This window comes from Dasypus novemcinctus, chromosome 6, assembly GCF_030445035.2.
Source record: "Dasypus novemcinctus isolate mDasNov1 chromosome 6, mDasNov1.1.hap2, whole genome shotgun sequence".
Lineage (NCBI taxonomy): Eukaryota > Metazoa > Chordata > Mammalia > Cingulata > Dasypodidae > Dasypus > Dasypus novemcinctus.
The window spans coordinates 131,415,643-131,437,870 of NC_080678.1; the positions used below are offsets into that span (position 1 = coordinate 131,415,643).

Below are 22,228 nucleotides of genomic sequence, written 5' to 3' on the forward strand. Positions count from 1 at the left end.
CCAAATTTTATTAATGATTTTATGTCAATCCAAGTAAAAAAATAACACACAATGCAAGAGTCAGATGAGGTCTGTTAATGCACAGATAATAACACACACTGGTCAAAAGAACTGAAGAAAAAATATTTTATTCTTATAAAATAAGCAGACCTCAAGAAAACTTGGTTATTACCAAACAGCTCTCAACTGTTTAACACCCAAATTCCTTACACTAAATAAATTTTTCAACAGAGACATGTTAGACATTTTACTTATAGGTCTATCTTGTCCATACCCCTTCCCACCTGCACTCCCAAAATATACTATTAGGTTGCGTATAATGTTACTTGGGCAGAAATTTGCAGATAACCATTTCAGCTTTGAGCATGGGGCTGAAAGCTATTTTTATTTAAACTTCAGTTACTGTGCACTGTCCATCAGGCCTTCTAGATCTGACTCTGACGCTCACTGTTGCACCCCCTGCTACTGAGCAATCAACTCCTGAATGATCTGATTGACCAATTTCTATCTGATTTATATTCAAAACCAAAAGTTTCTGTTGGTTCAAGGGGTGCTATGCATCAAGTGCAGATGCATGCTCACTCTCACTAATGGCATCTGATTCGGTTTCTTCAGTAGCGATGTTTGGAGCTGGTCCCCTGCTTGAAGATGTTGATTCTTGATCTGCTTCTCCTTCTCCCCTATGACTCCTTTCAGCTATGCTGTCTCCTCTCAGTTGCAAATGAGCAAAAGAGTTGTCCAGAGAAGTGCTTGCATCAGAGGATGGGGCTGCAGGGTTTGTTAACTGACCATCTACTGAAGTTAGGAGCAGTAGCTGGTCAGTTAAGGAACCCTGCAGCACTACCTTTTGATGCAAACACTTCTCTGGACAACTGAGGCTGAACTGAAGCTCCCCTCTGTGCTAATATATTGTCCTTTCTATGAGCAGAGCTCTATCTTGCTAAGTTTGCAGTGTGAAAGTCACAGTCCAGCCGAAGTCCAGCTACACCCTTTGGCATCTATGATATCCTATTTAATCTTCCTGCTAAGCCCATGTTCATTTCTCCTACACTGAAACAAATTTTCAAGATCAACAACAGAGAAACCCAGAAATCAGCATTTCAGTGTTCTTTTTATCTTTGGAGAAAGCATGCGTCCCCTTCATAATACCACGCATTTTCACCATTTCCTCTTCTTGTAACAACAAGGTTGGTTTGTAAAGGAAATCCTCAGAAATTTTTTTTCAGCTCTATTCACACACAGAAAACATGTTTGCAAGGCAGACTGACTGGGTGAACACGTTTGCAGACAAAGGGCACATTCAGGGACAGCTAGAGAAAGTGCAGTATTTGAACAGGACTCGGCATTCCTGTTCATTGGAAGCATGTTTACTGAGTGGCCAATTTCACCACAACCAGCCATCATTTCTATTACAGATCCCACAGATTCCTGCCACAAAAATACAACATCTTCTTCCCCAGCAGTCAGTTTACAGTACTTTCCCTTCCAGTGCTTGTTGATTCTTTCTCTCTCCCACCATGGCCGCAGCCACTTTGCAGTTTTTTCTCTTCAGCCTTGGAACCCACGGCTGCCAGAGACATGTGCAATCATCATGTGACCGACCGTTGGACCACGGGTGCTAATGCTCATGGGTGCAGAGGCTCAGCCTAACACACTTTTATTTCATCCATCGTGTCTTTCATTCCTGTAAGGTCTGTTACTTTCCTTTGCAGGCTTTCAAATTGTTCTTTGTCCTCTCCCAGGGTCTTTTTAATACCATTTATCTCTTTAGTCATATTTTCTCTCAATTCTTTGAACTGATTTAGGAGAGTTTATGATTTTTGCTGATTATCTTAAACCCTGTATGTCTTCAGGATACTTGGTATGTTCCTTTGGCTGGGCCATCTCTTCCTGTTTCATAGTATGCCTTGTAATTCTTCTCTGATGTCTAGGCTTCTGAATATGTTGGTGAATTTGCGCTGATGACCAATTTCTCCCTATTGCCTATTGGTTTTTTTCCCAAAGCTCTTCTTTGATACTTCATTCAAATTATTCTAAGTCTTTAAAATTGCCCAGCTTAAGTTATCAAAGTAGGGCCATGGACTCACTAATGGGGCACAGACTTTCTCTCAGGGCATAGAGAGAAACAAAAGTAGTTTTTGTCCATACAATTTCCAGACCGGCCAGCAGATGGCACTTGTTGGTGTTTGTCTTGGCTTTCCTGTGTTTTGGTCTGGCCACAGCTGAGATTCAACATGGGCTTTACTGGCTAAATTCCTGAAGAAAAGCCCCCTGGTTCCCCTTCCCTTTTCGCTTGAAACAGCTGACAGGGAGTAAGATGTCTGTTCCCTCTCAGTCACTGCAGTGAGCCAGGGTTTTGCCCCAGCTTAATATACTGGAGTGGGGGAAGGAAGCCCTTCCCAGCTGCTGCGGGGGTTTGGTAACTCATGTTTGCTGTTTCAGCTTCTTCATCTCTTTGTCCCTCACCCTGTTAGGAGTTGCACAGCACTGTCCTGGTCTGCTGATCTCCAAAGCAGGTCCCCCAGAGAGCTGGTGGCCCTTTCCCCATTGATTTTGTGAGAAACTTGAGCCCTGCCTTCCTAGTCCAATGCCATCTTTGCACAATCCTCTCAAAGCATTGGGGGTTTTTCCCTCCTGAGTGGTATTTAAAATAATGGAATGTTTTAAATAAATGGTATTTGCCAATTGTTGAAATCTGACATATTTCCCTGTGAGGGGTCTCTTGGTTCATATCCAATGTCATTCTTAATATCATACTTCAATAGTTTGGCCTACATATTGGATGTCTCATTCATTGGGTCCTAACCAGCATTTCCCTAATTTCTGGTGGGAGAGGTCATCTGTTCACATGATTTGAGGCCTTTGTGTTTCCTTCTCTGTGACATGCCAGTTCATATCTGTGTCCATTCTTTGATTTGGGTGTTTCTTCTATATAATGATTCCTTAGAATTAGCATTTATTATGGATACAGGTCCTTTAGCTATCATTGCAACTACCTTCCATTTTGTGGCTTGTTTTTTCTCTTTATTTGTTGTGACTTTTAATAAGCAGAAATTCTTTATTTTAACACACCTGAATATGACCATTTTTATAAACGTTAAGATTTCAGCTGTTTTGTAGTGTATCTTGTTTAAGAAATTCTCCCCTATTAAAGGTGACAAGGACAATCTCCTACCTTTTAAAGGTTTTGAAGACTTGCCTCTCTCACTGAAGCCTTAGATTCACGTGGGGTGACTTTATAAGTGTGAGCTGTGCTCTGATCTGTTCCACCTTTTCCCATGGAGGTAGTGAGTGGCAGCCCCCGTGGTGGAGCTTCCTCCTGTCCTCAGTGAGCTGCCACTGCCTCAGGAGTTTCCAGCTCCAAGCTCCTGGCTCCAGTCCATGTTCCGGGTCCACTGGTTTAGGTTGACAGGCTCAGCCCCAGGAGGTCTGTTATCCGTGTGGAAAGTGGTCGGGGGTCTTGCTGCCCCCCTGCCCCTCCCCTCTTAGGGGAGATTTGAGCCATGTCCCCCTGGAGTCCATGACTCCCTTCAACCGGTGACACACTCTTAAGTACCAGGCACTGTAACATGTGGCCAGGAGCTTTCAGGGCCAGCAATGGACCAGTGGCCCCCACCGCCTGGTGCCTGAGCAAGGCTGAGGCCAAGAGCCCCCAGGGACCCGGGATGGGTACATGGGGTGAGTCGGGAGGAGCATGTGTACTTTGAAGCTGATTGGCTTTGGGATGGCTCATTACCAGATGATGTAACGCAGCCAATTCTGACACATCACGGACTTCTGTAGCCAGCCCTGATATTTCTGTGATTTCATACATTTTCGGAATCAGCTTCTCAAGGCTCCCCACCCTCCAGGCCTCTCAATGGTGGATTATAATGGCATTAATTGTAGAAGTTCATCTGCGGGGAAGGGGGTCCTTGCAGAACAATCCTTCTCTGCGGGCACCTGGTGTGTCTCCACATCCTTAGGTCTTCATCGGTGCCTTTCACAGCTTCTTCCCCAAATACCCTATATTTTTGCTGCTTTTGTTATGGTAGTATTAAATGATGTTTGCCTACTCTTTATTGCTGTTGTGACATAATTTGTTTTATTTATTGTATCTGGCCACCTTGCATACTCATAATTCTAAAAATTAACTGCTGAATCTCGGGTTTCTATGTAAGTTGAAAGGAAAGATTAACAACCGTGCTCTCCGTCCTCAGTGAATTTTTTAATAGAAGCTGTGATAGTGGCAGGCTTGATTTTAGGTGGCGCTCTTCTCACATGTTACTGTCAACAACTATGAAGAAGGCTATTGGCAGAAATCCTTTCCCAGGGTAAGGGGGTTCCCAGACCTTCTACATTTGCTACAAATGATGAATGAGTGTCAAATTTTATCTAAACTATTTTATTCACATTTTGTGACCATATTTTTTCTCCAGTAGTCTATTAATATGGTTAATTATATTAATCCATTTTTGAATGTAAACCTAATTTAAATTTTTTGGAAATAAACCCACCTTGATTGTGATGATAATTTTTTTAATTCTGAAGGACTGAGCTTTACTAATAGTTTAGAATTTTTATGATCTAGGATCATGCATGAGGGACGCTGGCCTGTAATCCCCTATTTTTGTGCCATCCTTAACTGACCTTGATATTATGGTAGCCTCATTCAGTGCACCCGGGAATGTAATTTCTCCTTGGAAAGATTTTGTATGGGATCAATGTAATGTGTTTCTTGAATATTTGGTATACCATCTGAGCCTAGTGTTTTCTCTGTGAGAGTACTATAAACTACGGATACAGTTTATTTAGTAGCTCCAGCCTTATTTAGTATTTCCATTTGTTTTAAAGTCAACTCAGTTTATATACTTTGGAATTTATTCATTTACTCACATTTGATCATTTATTGATATAAAGTGGTTCAGAATGTTTGACTTTTTAAAATATTTCTGCTCTATTTATAGTTAAACCTTATTAATTACTATTACTGCTTAAATTTGCCTTCTCTTAATGTATGTTTTCTCAACAAGGATAATATCAACCAAAGGTGGTGTATTAGTCAGCCAAAGCGGTGCTGATGCAAAATACCAGAAATTGGTTGGTTTTTATAAAGGGTGTTTATTTGGGGTAGGAGCTTACAGATACCAGGCCATAAGCATAAGTTACTTCCCTCTCCAAAGTCTATTTTCATGTATTGGAGCAAGATGACTGCCATCGTCTGCAAGGGTTCAGGCTTCCTGGGTTCGTCTCTTCCAGGGTCTTGCTTCTGTTTCCTCTGTGAGCTTACTTCCCAGGGCTCCAGCTTAAGGCTTCAGCATCAAACTACAACATCAAAAACCATCGACTCTGTCCACACCAAGGGGTGTGAACTCAACACCCTAATGACTTGGTCCAATCAAAGCCCTAATCATAACTTAATCGTGCCCAAGTACAGACCAGATTACAAACATAAATCAATCTATTTTTGGAATTCATACCATATCAAACTGCTACAGGTGGCAAACATTGGTTTTTGCAGGGAGAGGAATCTTATTCTTTCTATGGATAAAGCACAGATGCACAAAAAGCACATAAGAGATAAAGAGCATATATGTGCTATTTAAACACCATGGGAGTACTTACAGAAAAAAAATGGAAAAATGGTTCTTATGAGGGCACTATAATGAAAATAGAAAGGTTAATAAACTCGGTTTGCTTTATCTTGAATTTCACCAGAATATTTCCTGTGTTAGGTTACTTTTCAAATAAATTTTGGCTCTTTTGTTAAACTCTATTGTGTTTTTGTATTTATTTATTTGTTCCCTCTTTAATATCACCCCCTTTACTCTTTTGAATTCTTTGTTACATAATTATTTACATGTGTGATTTAAAATTTTCTATTCAGTGTATTTTCTCCAAGGAATTCTTTTAGGCATTGATTTCCAAACTAATTGCTCTGCCTTTGAAGAACATGATTTGTATGGTAGTGTTTCTTTGATTTTTACTGATACTTGTTTGATTACATGACTGGAGGGAAGATAATTTATAAGCCCGTTAAATCAAGTTTATTGTATTGTCCAAATCTCAATTTTTACTTATATTTTAGTTACTTGACCAGATTTATGTTGAAATTTCTCACTGTAATAGTGGGTTTGTCAATTTCCCCTTAAAGTTCTATCATTTTTGCTTTATTTTATGGATTTTTCTAGGTGCATGTGAGTTTAGAAATTTTGTAACTTACTGACCAATGAGACTCTATTAGATACATATTCTCCTGAAATCTAATCATGTGTGTGTGTGTGCGCATGCGCTGAAGTATTTGTGCAGTTGCAGCCTCCACCACCACTGCGCACCGCCTCCCAAGCCTTTTGTCATGTTGAGGAAGTTCCCTTCTATTCCTATTTTTCTCAGTTTTTTTGTTTGTTTCTTTCCTTGTTTTATCATGAAAGGGTATTGGATTTTGTCAAATGCCTTTTTTTTTTCTTTTTTAGTTACCAGGGGTGGGGGATTGAACCTGGGACCTCACATGTGGGAAGCCAGCACTCAACTACTGAGCCACATCAGCTTCCCTGAGCTGGTTTATCATCTGTTTTGCTTGTTGTTCTCTTTTGTTTTTTTTTCAGGAGGCACCAGGAACCGAACCCCGGACCTCCCAGGTGGAAGGCTGGAGCTTAACCTGTTGAGCCACACCCACTCCCCTCAAAATACCTTTTCTACATCAATTGAGATGATCAAGTGATTTTTTCACCTTCATTCTATTTGTGTTGTGTATCCATCGATTGATTTCCATATGTTGAACCACACTTGCTTTCCTGAAGTAAATCCTGCTTGGTCATGGCATACCCTTTTAATATACTGTTGGATTTGATTGGCTAGTATTTTTTTGAGGATTACTATGTATATATTCAGAAGGAAATTAGTCTAATTTTTTTCCTTGTGATATCTATCTGGCTTTTATATCAGAGTTATGCTGGCTTTATGGAGTGAAATAGGAAAAGTTCCCTACACTTTAATTTTTCAGGTATGTTGAGATATTCTATTTCTTTTTCAGTTAGTTAAGTTGTAAATTTCTAGAAATATATCCATTTCCTCTAGGTTATCTGATTTATTGACATACAATTGCTCAAAGTATTCTCTTATAATCTTCTTAATTCCTGCAAGATTATTATAATGTCCTCTCTTTCATTTCTGAATTTGGTGATTTGCTGCATCATCTCTCTTTTCATTCTCTGTGACAGCAACTAAAGTTTTGTCATTTTTTTATCTTTTCAAAGAAGCAACTTTTTGTGTCATTGATTTTCTTGATTGTGTTTCTATTTTCTCTCTCTGCTCTGAGAGTTATATTTCCTGCCTTCTGTTAACTTTACATTTACCTTACTCTTTTTCCAGTTCCTCATAATGTGTAGTTTATGGATGATCTCTTTTTTCTTACCTATAGGCATTTATAACTATAAACTACTTTCTAAGCATTTGAGAAGACTGTGTATTCTGCTGATGTTGGATCATGTTTTATATGTGTCTAGGTCTAATTGGCTTATGGTATTATTCAAATCCTCTGTTTCCTTACTGATCTTCAGTCTAGATATTCTACTCACTTATGAAAGTGGTATATTGAAGTCTCCAACTGTTATTGTAGTACTATCTCTCCCTTCAGTTTCATCAATGTTTACTTTAAATATTGGGGCTCTGTTATTAAGAGCACATATGTTTATATTTGTTATATCTTCTTGTTGGATTGATCTTCTAATTAATATATAGTGTCCTTTTTTGTCTCTTGTAACAGATTTTAGCTTAGAGCCCATCTTACTTTCCTGGCTGCTATGGCAAATGCCATACAGTGGGTAGGCATAAACAGGAATTTATTGGCCCATAGGTTCAGAGGCTAGGAGGCTGCTTCCTCCTGGGTTTGGTATTGTTCTGCCTGGTTGGTAAACCTTAGGTTCCTTGGCTTTCCCATCACATGGTGATTTTCTCTCCTTTCTCTTCTGGGTTCTACTGACCCAACTTCCAGCTCCTCCATGTGGCTTTTTCTTTTTAATAGGCCTCCAATAATAGGATTAAGACTGGTTCTGATTCAGTTGAACCTTACTTTAACTAAAAATAACATCTTCAAATGGTACATTTTACAGTGTTCTCCCACATGAATGAGATTAAGATTAAGAACATGCTTTTTTTCTGGGGTACATAATTCAACCTTTCACAAAACTTATTTTCTGATGTTAGTATAGCCACCCTGACTCTCTTTTGGTTACTATGTGCATGGAATTTTTTTTCACCCTTTTACTTTCAATCTATTTTTGTCTTTGAATTTAAGGTGAGTCTCTTATAAACAACATATAGTCCTATCTTGCTCTTTTATCCATTCTGCTAATCTCAGGTTTTTTAAGTGGATTAATCCACTTATATTCAAAGTAATGACTGATAATACAGGATATACTACAGCCATTTTTTCTTGTACATCTTATACCTTTTTTGTCCCTCATTTCCTCCATTGCTTCTTCTTTTGTGTATAGTTGATCTTTTACAATGAAACTATTCGATCCCCTTCTCATTTCCTTTACTATATATTTTTATTTTCTTTGTGGTTACTATGAGTTTTATAATTAACATCCTATGTCTGTAACAATGTAGCTTCAATTCATATTGACTTAACTTCAATACCACATGCAATCTCTGCTCCTACACACCTCTGTTCCTCCTCTTTATTTACTTCTGTTCACAAATTCTCTTTATATTTTGTGTTTCCAATAATGTAGAAATAGGACTATTTTTATGCATTTGTAGTTTAGGTTATGTAAGAAATAAAAGATTAGAGTTACATAGCAAACCTGTAGTAATACTGCCATTTATAATTACCTATATTGTTACCATTACTGAAAAGCTTCATTTCTACATAAGGCTTCGAACACTGTCTAGTGTCCTTTTTTTTCAACCCAAAGAACTCCCTTTAGGAGGGGAGGCTTTGTGGTGTTGAAATTCCTCAGCTTTTGCTCATCTGGGAATGTCTTAAAACATTCCTCATTTTTAAAGGATGGTTTTGTTGGATACACATTTAGGGGCTGTGTTGCTTTTTTTCTTTCAGCACTGTAAATCCTGCTTGCTCATTTCCTTAGTTTCTCATGAAATATAGGCACTTAATCTTATTGAGGATCCATCCCCTTTTATGTGATTAGTCACATCTGCCTTGCTACATTTTTTGGATTTTCTCTTTATTTTTGCCCTTAAACAGTTCGGTTATAATGGGTCTCAGTGTGGATCTTTTTGAGTTTACCCTATTTGAAGTTTGTTGGGCTTCTTGGATGTCTATATTCATGTCTTTCATCAAGTTTGAGATGCTTTTGGTCATTATTTCTTCAAATGTTTCTTCTTCCTCTTTCCTTTTCTCTTCTAATGGGATTCCTATAACAAATATGTTGGTACAATTCATGTTTTCCTTATATCCCTTCAGCTCTACTCACTTTAAAAATTCTTTCTTTCTCCACTTCAGACTGAATAATTTCACCTAGCTACCTTCCAGATCACTGAATCTTCCTTCTTCCTGTTTAAATCTGCTTTTGAACCCATCTAGTATATTTTATATTTCTGTTATTGTGCTTTTCAACTCTAGAATTTCTGTTTGATTCCTTTGAAAATTTTCCAATTGCTCCTTTTGGTCAAACATCACCTTCCAAATTTCCTTTAGTTCTATGTCCATGATTTGCTTTAGCTCATTGAACTTATTTATGAGAGGCAACTTAATATCTCTGATTACTCATCCCAATGTCTATGCTTTGTCTTTTGTTTTACCTTGTACCTCTCAATGGACCATCTCTTCTTGTTTCTTTGTATGCTTTGTGATCTTTTGTCAAAGTCTGGGCTATTTATTACTTTGGCTTTTTAACTCTGGAAGTTGTATTCTCTCTCTTCCACCAGATTTTAGATTATATTGGCTGTGCATTGAGGTTCTTCTTCTATAGCCAGTACAGTTTATACTGAATCTATAGGTCAGCTTGAGGTGAAAAGTTAGGTTGTTCTCAGGTTTTCTGAGTAGGTCTCTTGCCCTAGCATGTGTAGGAACTTTCAAGAAGTCTTCAATATGTGTTACTGTTTTCTCTCTACAAAAGGAGTTTCTCTTCTCAAATTCTCCTCTTGACACCTTGGGCTGTTTTTTTTGTCTCAATTACAGTCTTTCACCCCAGGCACTACAGTCAACTAAGCTCTGCTCCATTGCCCTACTCCTCCTTTCTGCACTGTTTCTACATCCCAGGCAAATTCCTTGTTAGGAAAAACAAACACATGCTTTAAGTCAGTCTTCCAAGAAGCAGATTGGAGCTGATGTACAAAAACATTTAGTGTGTGTGTTTGGGTGAGTGAATCACCAGGCATCATGGACCAGCACTTCAAGTTGTGCAGGCTGCCAAACCATCAAGCCACAGACTCTGAGCCAAGCCAACTGCTGGGGAGGGGCTCACAAGTAAATGTGTTCTGCAGCTTTCCAACCAATTTTAGGTTTTACTTTTCCTGATTTGTTGTTTACTAAAAAGTTATTTATTGTTGACCAATTTCCAGAGGTCTGGAAAGTTGATTCTGACAGTCTACCAGATTTCCACTATTTCTAAGGGGGGACCATTTACTGGTAAGGTCTTATTCCACCATTTTGCTGATGTCACCACCTTAAGCTTTGGGTTCTTTAAATAATTTAAACTTTTTTTTCATTTATTAAGAACTTTAATCTTTCTACTTATTTGACTCCAAAGTTGAAATGTGAAAGGATTTGGCAGTTGATAAATCACACAGAAATGAACAAAAATATATTATAGAGAAGAGTTGTAGTCTGTTTACTGAAGGAATTTTTTCAGTCTATCTATATCAAAGAACCTCAGACCAATTCATAATTAGATACATTGAACTTTGGTTTGCAAGACTATTCTGTATTGATGATTTAAATTGTTTTTAAATCATTAACTATTGACCTCAACACCTCAATTTATCATAATTCTGGATGGGGGGGGCGTTGTGAAACAGATGCTTTTCAAATGATTTAGAATCATGTCAGATTTGCCTAGTAGAATCCTTTTTCAGAAATCCCAGAGGTGGCAACTTTTCTTAAACCGTGTAATCAGAAAAAAATTTTAATACAAGCTTAATTCTTGCAATGCTTTTAAACGCATTCTCCTTCACTAAGTAGGCTGTGTCTCTGTTTAGAAGGTCATTCTCCTTTCTAGTAGATGAGGCCATTGTTGGCATGTGGGAGGGTCTAGCTGAGTAGACTGATGTATGAGCTATGAACTTCCCCTTGCCAGTGTGCATAATTAAGGAACCTGTGCTCCCACCAGCAAGAGGGGACTGGTAGGACACATGGGGTATGCCTGTGACCGGAAGAGCACACATGCTGTCTATTTGCCTGTTCTTCATGGTTCCACAAGCATTTAGAGGTCAATTCCAGGAGTTACGTTCAATAATACTGCAAAATACAGATCAGGACCCAGTGAGTTTATTTTTATTTTTTTATATACCAGGGCCGGGGATTAACCCTAGGATCTTGTATGTGGGAAGCTGGCACTGAACCACTGACCTACACTGGCTCCCCCAAGCTGGTTTTTCATTTGTTTGTTTTTATTTTTAGGAGGTACCAGGGATCAAACCTGGGATGTCCCTGGGAAGTAGGTGCTCAACCACTTGAGTTACAACTGCTTCCCCTGAATTTTGTTTCAAAGAGACATCAAAAACCAGGAGTTACAAATAGACTCAGAGGTGCAGCTCACGGGGCCCTGGACCTGAGCTGTCCGGTATGGGAGCCACAAGCCACCCAGACGATATAGAGATCAGGACCCAGGGCAGGGAACTGACTCCTGACGCTAGAGGCCTTGCGTATCTAGGCGAACGCTATGGCGCTGGGAAGCACATGGTCATTGTGACCAACAGCCCGATGGCTGGCACCACGGAGGAGTTTCCTGAAATCACAAAGAGGCTGGGCCAGGCACAGACCTTCAGGGAGGTGACCAGCGGGGGCTGCCAGCCACCACAGAACTGCCACGTGGGCATGATGCACCTGTACATCACCATCCCCGTGGCCACTGCCGCAGGTGGCAGCCCCTGGAGGGGTGGGCGTGGCACACCACATGGTGGTCCCTGCAAATGTGGCCCCCACCAGAGCCAAGGAGGCCCTGCAGCGCACCCTCCAGGGACAAGGCAGAGCTCAGGCCTGCAGAACCATGGGGTGGGGTTCCCTGGCAGAGGCCCAGGATGGCAGGACCTCTGGGCTGCCCACGAAGGGCCTCCTGCTCCAGGCCCTTCCCTAAGGCCCTCGGGCGTCAGCACAGGGCTGGCTCGGGCTTCTGTGGGGAGGATGGAGAGCAGGAAGAGGCAAACAGTCCCCCGTATCTCTTTTCTGGGTGGCTGACCCGGAGGCCCCGAGCCAACTGGGAGCCCGTCTGCTCCCGGATCTGGGCCCTTAAACCCACCGTGCCCCAGAGTGAGCTCCTCCCCTCTGCCCTCCCCACCTTTGCCCTCACTTGCCCCTCCCTCTGCAGGGGACCCCACCTTACCCACAGCCACTCTGACCCCAAAACCACAGCCAGAGAAGGTAACATCCACACTGCCTCCTGTCCCCGCCCTGCCCTGTGTCCACACGACCCCCAAGGACCAGGTGTGAGGGAGCTCCCAGCACTCTGCCCTGGGCCTGGGCCACTCTGCCTCCCCTCTGCCTTGTCCTGGGGTCTCAGCTCTGTGCCCAAATCCCCATCAGCCTCCTACCCCCTCTCCACCCTGCCTACTGCGCAGCCTCTCCTCTCTCCACATCATCAGCCCCACCTTCTCCCGGTCCTCAGGGGTGGACACTGCCCCTGGCGTGTCCCCTTCACCCCTCACCCCTGCCCGGGACACAGGACAGGGGACGGCTCAGCTCAGACAGCCCGAGGGAAGGCAGGGCCCAGTTCCCAGGAAGGGCGAGGCTGAGGGGGGTTTGCCTAGCCCCCCCGGGGCCTGTGGGGAGTGAGGCTAAGCTGGGACTGTGGGAGCCTGAGGCCTCCCTGTCCAGGTGGGCAGGGACAGGGGGCCCAGGAGGCCCAGCTGGGTCGTGGGTGGGAGCATGGATGATGAAGGGACTGGAAAGGCCCCGAGTGTTTGGGTCCCACCCTGGCAGGGCCTCGGTTAGCTGTCTGGGCAGGGCCCTTGGGGGTCCATCCTGGGACCGCAGGAAGGAGAAGGGGTCTGGGGCATGAGACCCGGGGTCTCCCCAGAGGCTGTCCCCAGGGAAGTGGGTAAGGTGGGGTCCCCTGCAGAGAGAGGGAGCCCCAGTGGGGCTGCAGAGAGAACCCAGGGACAGGTGGAACAGAGGAGAGCTGGGCCCTGCACCGGGGCACTGTGGGCAGGGGCAGGGTGACCGGTCAGCGACGATCACCCGGGACCCAGGCAGGCAGGGCTGGGCTGGGTGCAGAGCCACGTCCAGGGAGTCTCCTTGGGAACAGGGCACACCTTTGTTGGACAGCGTGAGGACAGAAGGACAGAGCACCTCACCTTCAGGGCCTGAGGGCTCGGCCCGGCCCCTAGGCAGGGGGCCTGGAGAGCTGGGGAGCGCAGCACCCAGAAAGGCCATGAGGCCCCCGGGACCTGCCCACCCCTCCCCGGGCACGCTGCCCTGCTCCCCTCCTGCTGGGCGCACCCCTGTGGCTGCCTCCCGAGGGCCCAGGCCCAGGGCGGCTGGGTCAGCTGTGGTGAGGTCCCCACTGCCCATGTGGCCTCACACCCGAGAGGAGTGGCCGAGGGGGAGGAGCGTGGGCCCAGCACGCTCCTGGGGAAACCTGCCCCACCTGCACGCCCCCCCGCCTGGGCTGCCCTGGTGGGAGCCCCTGGCCACGGCCCTGAAGGCAGCGCCTCCTCCTCCTCCAGGCAGCCGGGGCAGCAGGGCGAGGCCCGCAGCGTCCCGCCTGGTGGACACGCAGGGAGCAGAAGGTGGGCGTCGCCTGGTCCCTGCTCCTCCCGCCCACCCTGCCCCTGTCGGGGCATTTCCAGTACTCTCTGCTCAGAGCTGCACCAGCTCAAAGGATCAGAGAAGGAGGTTTTCAATGAAAGGGTTCCTCTAGGGATTTCGCATTTTGCTGCATGGTCTTTAGGCCCCCCAGCCTGCATCCTAAAAACTGAACCAAAATTACACAAATCACCCATCACCTCCCCTCCTGGAGAAGCAGCCTGCAGGCAGCCTGTCGCCCCCGGGGGCGCCGCCATTTCCAAGGCCAGGGAGGTCCCCGGAGCCCTAGGAAGGGTCTTGCTGATCCCTCACCCCTAAGCCGGGTCTCCTGTGCCCCGGGGAGCAGGGTGCTCTGCGTGAGCTCAGAAGCCTCAGGCGCAGCCGGGCCTGCTGAAGGCTGGGGCAGAACAGAGCCAGGGTCCACGCCCCCCCATCCCCAGCAGTCCACAGCTGCCTCCCCCTAAAGGCCTCATTTCCGGCCTCCCCCAGCCTGCCATCTGCCGGTGCGCCCCGTCTCCCAGGACATGGCTCAGGGACCAAGGGCCCACCCCCAAGCAGGGGACTCCTCGCACCTTCACCAACCTGCCGGATAGTCGCCTGGGTGTCAGAACCCCAGGCGGAAGGTTCTGGAATTGGCAGGTAGCTGAAATCTGGAATCCTGGCCTCGTGCTGTTTTATTTCTCTCCCACATAAGATGGAAAGATGTAACTAACAGCATCCCCAAAACACAGGTGTTATCACCTCCACTGCACAGGTTAGAAGCCTGGGACTCTGAAGGTTACCCAGGCACAGCTGGTCTGGGAAAGAGTCAAGACTCAGGTGCAAGTTTGCCTGCTTCCGGATTCCATGCTGCGTGTCCATCTCACTGCCAAACGGGGTGACAAGAATGCTGATAGGAGCAGGCCCCCGTCTTGAAGATGCTAGAAGCACCTTTGGAGCCTATCGGTCCCAACACCCTGCATTAGCCCAGTGCACCCTTTAATCCCACAAGTTACTTCCCTCAACACCCAGCGGGCGGGCTTAGCTGGCTTTTCCACATTGTGCGCTGCTCGTGAAGGAGTCCTAACGAGTGCATTTCTGCCCACAGCAAACCCAAGGCCCCTGCTGCCCCCAAGGCTGACCCTTGGCCTCCCTAGCTGTGGGACATCAGGTGTCGGGAGAGGTGGTGGCGCTCCCGGAAGTGCTCGCGGCACACGGGGCACGCGATGGTCTCTTTCCTCCCCTCCGCACGTGGCTCCAGCCCCACAGGCTCCTTCTTGTGGCAGGACCGCATGTGGGAGACCAGGTCAGTCGTCCGGCGAAAGCAGAGGTTGCACACTGCACACCAGTTTTGGGGGTACAAGCCCGGGGAGGTGAGGGTGGGCGGCAGCAGGGTCAGCGAGGAAGCGGGGACAGGTGACGCGGGCGTGGGTGTCTCGGCAGCAGCGTGCTCGAGCCACAATGTAGAGTCCCCCCAAAAAGCGCTGGAGAGGGGAGCATTTCGTGGCCACATCTGCATGTGCCAGAAGCCGCCCACCCAGTGCTCAGAGTTTGAAAGCCGACTCCAGCAGGGGATGCCTCCAGCTTTGGTGAGTGACAGGTGCCCCAGGGAGTGTCTGGGTTCGCTGGCTGGGAAGACAGCTGGCCCCCGTGTCTCTGCTGGACACTTGGCGGGGTTGTTGAAGGCACTTCTAGGGCCACTTCGGGCACTGCTGGGCCACCCGGAGAAGACCACGATGCCGGCCGGGTCCCGGGGGGGGCCTGGGTCAGCTGCCGGGGGCCAGGCTGGACAGCAGGGTCACCATGCTCATGCTCCAGGCTCTCAAGGCCCCCCAGCCTCTCCTTAAGCCTCTGCACCTCCGTGAAGGCGCTCTGCCTCTGCCCCCAGCACGCTCTGTGGGGCAGCGCCTTGGCCAGTCTGAGCTTGCCCAGGGCTGCCGAAGGTGCCGGCTCAACCCGGGCCACTGCGTCCCAGCCGCCACTGCCCGCCGCAGTCTCGGAGTCCGGGCAGTTGGTTTTCTCCAGCAGCACCGGCTTGCAGCCCCAGCCTGGCTCAGGCCAAGTGAGCTGCCCGCTGTCCCCAGCCGCTGGGCTTGGAGTAGCCCCCTGCTCAGCAGACATCTCCGTTAGCAGGTCCTGGGCCCGCTGAGCCGGGGGACACCCCAACAGGGGGGCCACTCTGCAGGGCTCTGGGGTCTCCGAGGGCCTGGACCAGGCTGCAGCCGTGAGATCAGGAGAGCGCCCTGTGATGGCAGGGCCTGGCCACACTTGGACGGCAGGGCCCTGCAGAGAGAGGAAGCAACAGGGAGAGAGGAAGACATTCAGAGGCACCCTGGCCGCACCACACACCCTGCAGCTACATTTACCAGGCTACCTTTACCAGGAGCATGGACTGTGGGGACTGGTCTCGTTTGGGCCAGGCTCTACCAATCACTGGCCGTGGGTTGTTAGCGCACTTGACCCTCCAAGCCTTCGTGGGTTGTCTGTAAAGTGGGAACAATGAACGACCTTGACCAGCCCTCGTCCTCACAGGAGAGGGGATCAGAGGTGTGGCTGACCTGGGGTAGGGAGGGAGGACTGGAGAGATAACAACACAGAGAGAAATGCCTGGATCTCTGGGGCATAAGTGGCAGCTCATGGTTGATGGGGCAAGGCTGTGTGCCAGGCTGAGAGCCGCCGCAGCTCTGCTTGCCAAAAGAGACCCCCATGTTGGGGCCCACCTGTTTTACCTCTGCTCCTCTGCCAAGTGTTTGTTGACTGCCTACTTGAGCCAACTGGCTGGGCAGCACCAGTGGGGATGGACTCCAGACTCAACCTGTGCCCCTGAGGTGTCACAGTCAGGAGAGGAAGATGTTTGCTGACCACAGCGGGGACAGTGCAGGGTCAGAGGTCAGTGCCAGAGGAGGGGAGACACAGGGGTGCTGTCACCCCTGCTGGCGGGCTTCCATCCTCACCCTGCCCTAAAAGGGTCACTCCATGTTACGTTCTTCAAACTAGTAAAAGCACCTACAGGTTCCCCAGCGGCTGGCGAGTGGTTCCGTCCCACTCCACTGAACACTCGCCATGTCTTCACCACCGGAAAAACCACCAGGGGGCAGAATCACTGCACTCTCCACAGCTTGTTAGGTGTGAACGTCCCTGGGCTCCAGCCAGCACCTCCCACTCACGCTGTCCCTGTCTAGAGAAGGAGCACACGGGTCCACGCTCTTTCTATGGAGAACATGCAAGTGTCATGCCCTTTCATTTTCATCACATGTGGGGGGTTTTCATTGTCTTTCCCTAGATGGGGGGCCCTGGGGCTCTGAAACCTGAGCACCATGCTCAGTGACAGCAGGAAGTATGGGGTACAGCTTGGATGTCAGCCCGTCGTGACCCCAAAGCCTTTCTGGTGGCTCCCTCCACATCTCCACCCCAGGGCCCGGTCCGGTGGGCTCCAAGACAACAGTGACATGCAACGCCAGAGGAGAAGACATGATGGCATTCGGTCTCCTCTTCCTAATTTGTCTCCAACTTTTCCATGTGCTTTCATCCCATCAAAGAGTTGGACTCTGAGCAATCTCTGCGGGACCTTCCCAACAGGTCCCCCCAAAACATCTCAACCTTTGAGCCATGCCTGGGCAACCCTTGGCGGTCAGGCTGAGAGGACATCCAAACTGCATGCTGCCCGGGACACCGGAGGTACTCCTTCCCAAAGCAGTGGCTACACAGGGACAGCTGGTAACAGACTGGTAGTATCAGCTCATGTCTCCTCCAGAGGTGGGGGTGGCCTGCTCAGTTCACCGAGTGACCCCGAACCTTGCTTCAATGTCCCATCTGCATACTGTGGGCTAAGTTATCCATCTATCTTCCAGATCACCAGGGTGTCATATCGTGCTAACTGGTGTGAAGCCAGTTCACCCATTTCTCAAAGAATAACTCATCTCAGAAGCCCCATCCCTGAGCTTCTGCAAGCTTGCTTGCTCTCCCCCGTTCTCTTTCTCTGACTGTCCTCCAAATGACAGCTCCAAACCATATAATGCCTGTCCTCAGGCTGGGCAGGAGCCTGCCCCTGCTGCCCTTCTGGGTGCCACCCCCTCTGTAGATGGCCCCCCAGGCTCCCTTCCCAGGGTCTCAGGAGCCCTTTGCCAACTGCTGCTGGGTGGTAGAACTGTTCACAGGCACCTGGGGCCAGAGAAGAGACCACCTTCTTCTCAGACAGAAAATCTTCCAAGAGGAGAGAATAGTTGCTAACAGGATGCTTCATGATATAAAAATAGAAGTCACTGTTACCGAAACACTCTTACATGCCAGCCACTTAGCATACTTCATTTAATTTTCACAACCACAACACGGAAGTCAGGGAAAGACCCAAGTGTTGATCTCCAACCTGCCAAATACCATCTTGCTAACTTGAGCCCAGCTGTCCAGCCTCCGAAACCAGTAGAGTTCTGGAGTCCACCAACTGCTGAGTTAGATATCCCGTCCAGCCACACAACATCCCATAACCTAAGTAACACTCCATTAGTGCAGTCAACCAAAACTTAATAATGGGCTTAATAATGTTGCCTGTCCAGACTTCCAGAGGCAAAGGGCAGCTGGCTGCCCCCTCCTCTTCTTGCTGCACAGATGCCAGCTGCCCTGGAATAAGGAGTCCATGAATTCCTTGTTCTTCTGACTCCAAGTGCAATGCCAAAGACCCCTTTGTTGTCCTCACACTCCTCCCTGGGCTCAGTTCACTCTGAGCTCTCGCCCCCTGGCACGATTTGCTGGTCTTTCGTGCTCCTCTCTGCATGTGCCCAGATAACACATCTTGTCATCGCTGGTTCTTTTCAGTCCGAGCTCAGCTACACAGGCCTCTTTCAGTGCCACTCAGGCTCTCTCTGCTGGAGGAAACCTGCTTCAATCCCAAGACTTTTCATTTTCAACCCCTTGGATCATGAAGCCGGGGTCTTGGAAACTGCGGATGAGCTCCACCAGTCTGCAGGGTGCCTGAGCCCACCCAGACACTTTCCCCTAAGGCTCCCATCCCCCTCCTGTGACCAGCACAGCCAAGTCTGCCTCTGAGAGGCCCCCAGCGCCCACCTCCCCGCTGGGCAGGCAGCCCGCGTTTCCTGGTTTATCCCCACCGCCTGGGCACTGGCTGCAGAAGGCTCATTGTTTCTTCATGGGGACCACTGCCCACATTCTCTCGTATCCCCCTTTGTCCATGCCATAATCCAGGCCACCCAGGGAGCCATCATGCTTTCATTCCTCATAGTGATTGAGTGCTAAGGGTACAGGCTCCTGGGTCCGAAGGTCTGGGTTTAAATGCTGATCTGCTCTGTCTGGCTGGGCACAGGATGTGCATCTCCTCTGGGCCTGCACTTTTTCACTGCTAAGAAAGCATCCCCGAGGGCCCACACCGTGGGATACTATTGTAAAGATTAAATGAGTGGCTGTATCAAAAGTGCTCATCAGCCTGGCTCAGTAAATGCTGGGTAGCATCAATCTTATTCTTACACTTCCTGCAAAGGGTTAGCCACCCACATGCCACCTTCTTTCTCCTAAGGGCCAGCCAGAAGTTGGCACTGATAGCACTTGATGAAAGACCAAATGGCCTGGGCATCTTTCTCCTTCCCCCTCCATTCATAAAGGAACAAAACAAAACAAAAGAGAACTCTCGGCAAAGAATGAGATGAGCTCATATTCCCCAGAGATCTGAAGATACTCTCTATGCCCAGTCACCTGCCAGCCCCAGGTGTTCTAAGACAGCTCAGAAACAACTCTTCCTTGTTGACACCGTCTACCTGGCTGGCTGATCCCTTCCTGTCTCTACCTTCCTCTTCAGGGAAAACAAATAAGAGTAGAAAATGCCTCCTGGCCTCCTGCTGCTTTGGTGTCCCTGGATGTCAACCCTTTTTGGAAGATTGCAGAGGATGATCATCAGTTGAACTCAAAGGCCTATGGGTGGCTTTTGGTAGGAAGGGGATGAATACACATGGTTCTAGGCATCCTCCTAGCCCCAGCACACTGAGAAAATGACAACCTGGAGAGCCGGCCAGGCTTCTGTGGGGGCCAGCTGGGTGCCCGGGGCAGGGGGCGAGGATGGCTTCCTGCCCAGCCACCACGGGCTCCTCAGCCAGCTCTGCCTGCCCCCCTGCCATAGGGGATGCTTTGCTGGGTTCATGCCAAACCAAGGGCAGGCTTCAGGACACAGTCAGGCCCCAGGCTTGCAGGGACGGTGACCTGAGTCCCAACACAAGTCAGCCACCTGCACCCAAATGCTCACAAACTATCTTCTAGGGGGACATGCAATCCCATCGCCCACTCAGGTGCTGAGAATCTGCAGGGGCAGGGCCAATGAAAGCAGAGGAGCAGGACTGGTGCTTCCAAAAGGCCCTGCAGGGGCATTTAGACAGCCAGCCATGGCTGAGGATGGCCAGGACCCTAGAACTGGGAGTGTCCCACCACTCTCCGTCAGTCACCCGGGGCTGCTACCTGGCGCCACAGTGCAGACACATCACAGGCCCAGGCTGCAGCCGCACGGGCAGTCCACAGTGGGGCTGCGTTAGCCTCAGCACCCAGGGCTCCAGGGATGGCTTGGCTGGAGGCTCAGCCCCACCACTCACTCCCTCACTAGCTGTGTGGTCCTGGGCAAGACCCTCGGGGCCTCCGTTTCCTCATAAGTAAAAGGGGGGTGGTTATCTTCACTTCAGGGCTTACTGGTAGGATTACACACGTGTGCATGGCAGGCAGCGAGAGTCCAAGAACAGCCTGGCCTTATGACTAACAAACTAGAGTATAGCAGCTCCCCAGCCAGGGGTCTCAGTTCCGGGGTGAGGGGTGGGGGGCTTTCAGAGGGAAATCCATGGTTCAAACATCAGGCTGCTCAGCCAGACCCTCCCACTTGCCAACTGTGTCTTCCTCTACTAGAAAGGAGGGCTCTGTGCTCTAAAGAGAGACACAGCCACAGCCAGGGAAGGTAAGCCTAAGAGCATTGCAACTCAAGAATTAGGTGTGTATCTGAAAATTGGTCTGATCACCTGTTTGTTAAGAGAAGTGGCCACCTCTGGGCTTCTGGAGAAGGATTCTGCTGAGCACAGCAGACATGGTGGTTCTGCATCCTTTGAAAAGCATCCCTTTTGCCTTCCCCCCCCCGAATAATGATAAATTCGAGGTCAATGGTTAATAACTGAAAAGGCACTAACTCTTCAAGAGCAAATAGGGTCCCCCATATGAAAGCTTCACACATGTACCTATGAATTTGTCTAATCATCTTTGATCTAAAGTGAAAAAAATCTTTCCTCCTCCATCATATTTATTTTGTTCACTTCCTCTGTGTGATTTATCTACTGCCAAATTCCTCTTCCAAATCAACTGAAGAATCAAATAGCTGAATTATCATTAAAGATTACAGTAACCTAAAGTAGGTTAAAATGTTTATATGAAGCCAAAGCTTCAAGCTTTAGCTGCTACTTAATATCCTTAAAACAAAGTTTTCTTTTTATAACTTAGCATATCTATCTATATATTACCTGTGTGTGTATCTATATGTTTGAATATATAGATTTATATGTCATAGAAATATCATTAAATAAGGAAATCACATCTCTCTGAGAGGATTAAATTTTTAACATCAGTAAAACTTTGCCTTGATATATACTAGATCTACTTTATTCCTCAAAAATGAATCTGACTTCCTTTCCTAGATTTCTTTACTTAGTGTGCCTAAGACATTCTTTGATAGTAAGATGAAATATTTTCACCCTGACCCTCCATAATGTAAACAAAAACAGTAATTTCCAAAGCCACAATTATTACTATAAAATGCCCAGTGTCACATTCATCAGTAATTCTGTGTCTTGATTTCTGTCCAACAACAGCATTGGTGAGTAGAGATATTAGAAGTGAACAGTTCATTTATTTCAACTCTCACCCAGATGTTTCCACTGTGAAGCCCCAGCCTCTCTATCGTCTCCCCAGAACCTGTCTCTGAACCTCTCCTCTCCCTCCACCCCTCCCTGCCCCAGCCAGGCCCTGCACCTCCACAAAGCAGGGCATGGGCACCCAGTGCCCCCTGAGTGCCCCTGCAAGGCTGAGCTTCCTTCCAGGTATGCTGTCTGTACGATTATGAAGGCAAGATGTCAGGAACAGGTTTCAATCAACGGCTTGTCTCTAAAACCAAGTATTTTCTTTCAGCTTACCCTGAAAATTCAGATTCATAATTTGATCGTTTCTGTTTTTTGCTTCAGGAAAGGCACTGAACAGTTTACCCATGCAGATCTTTGAATACAAAATCTTGGAGAGTCTGGGACTGACGCATGCTTTTAACCTAGTGCCCAGCCCAAGTCCTGGCTGAGCATGATGGGGGCGATATGGGAT

The 22,228-nt window shown here is 47.6% G+C and overlaps 1 protein-coding gene and 1 pseudogene across 1 annotated transcript; both read right to left on the minus strand.

Moving 5' to 3' along the window:
• Positions 1-388: 388 nt before the first annotated feature.
• On the minus strand, positions 389-1,156 carry LOC101428802 (E3 ubiquitin-protein ligase RNF146-like; annotated as a pseudogene).
• Positions 1,157-15,041: 13,885 nt separating this feature from the next.
• ZNF488 (zinc finger protein 488) lies at positions 15,042-16,009 on the minus strand. The gene is made up of 2 exons (XM_058299584.1): positions 15,691-16,009; positions 15,042-15,658 (listed from the first exon to the last, which is right to left on the minus strand). The coding sequence occupies exons 1-2, from the start codon at positions 16,007-16,009 to the stop codon at positions 15,042-15,044; spliced, it is 936 nt and encodes a 311-aa protein (XP_058155567.1).
• Between the last annotated feature and the right edge of the window lie 6,219 nt (positions 16,010-22,228).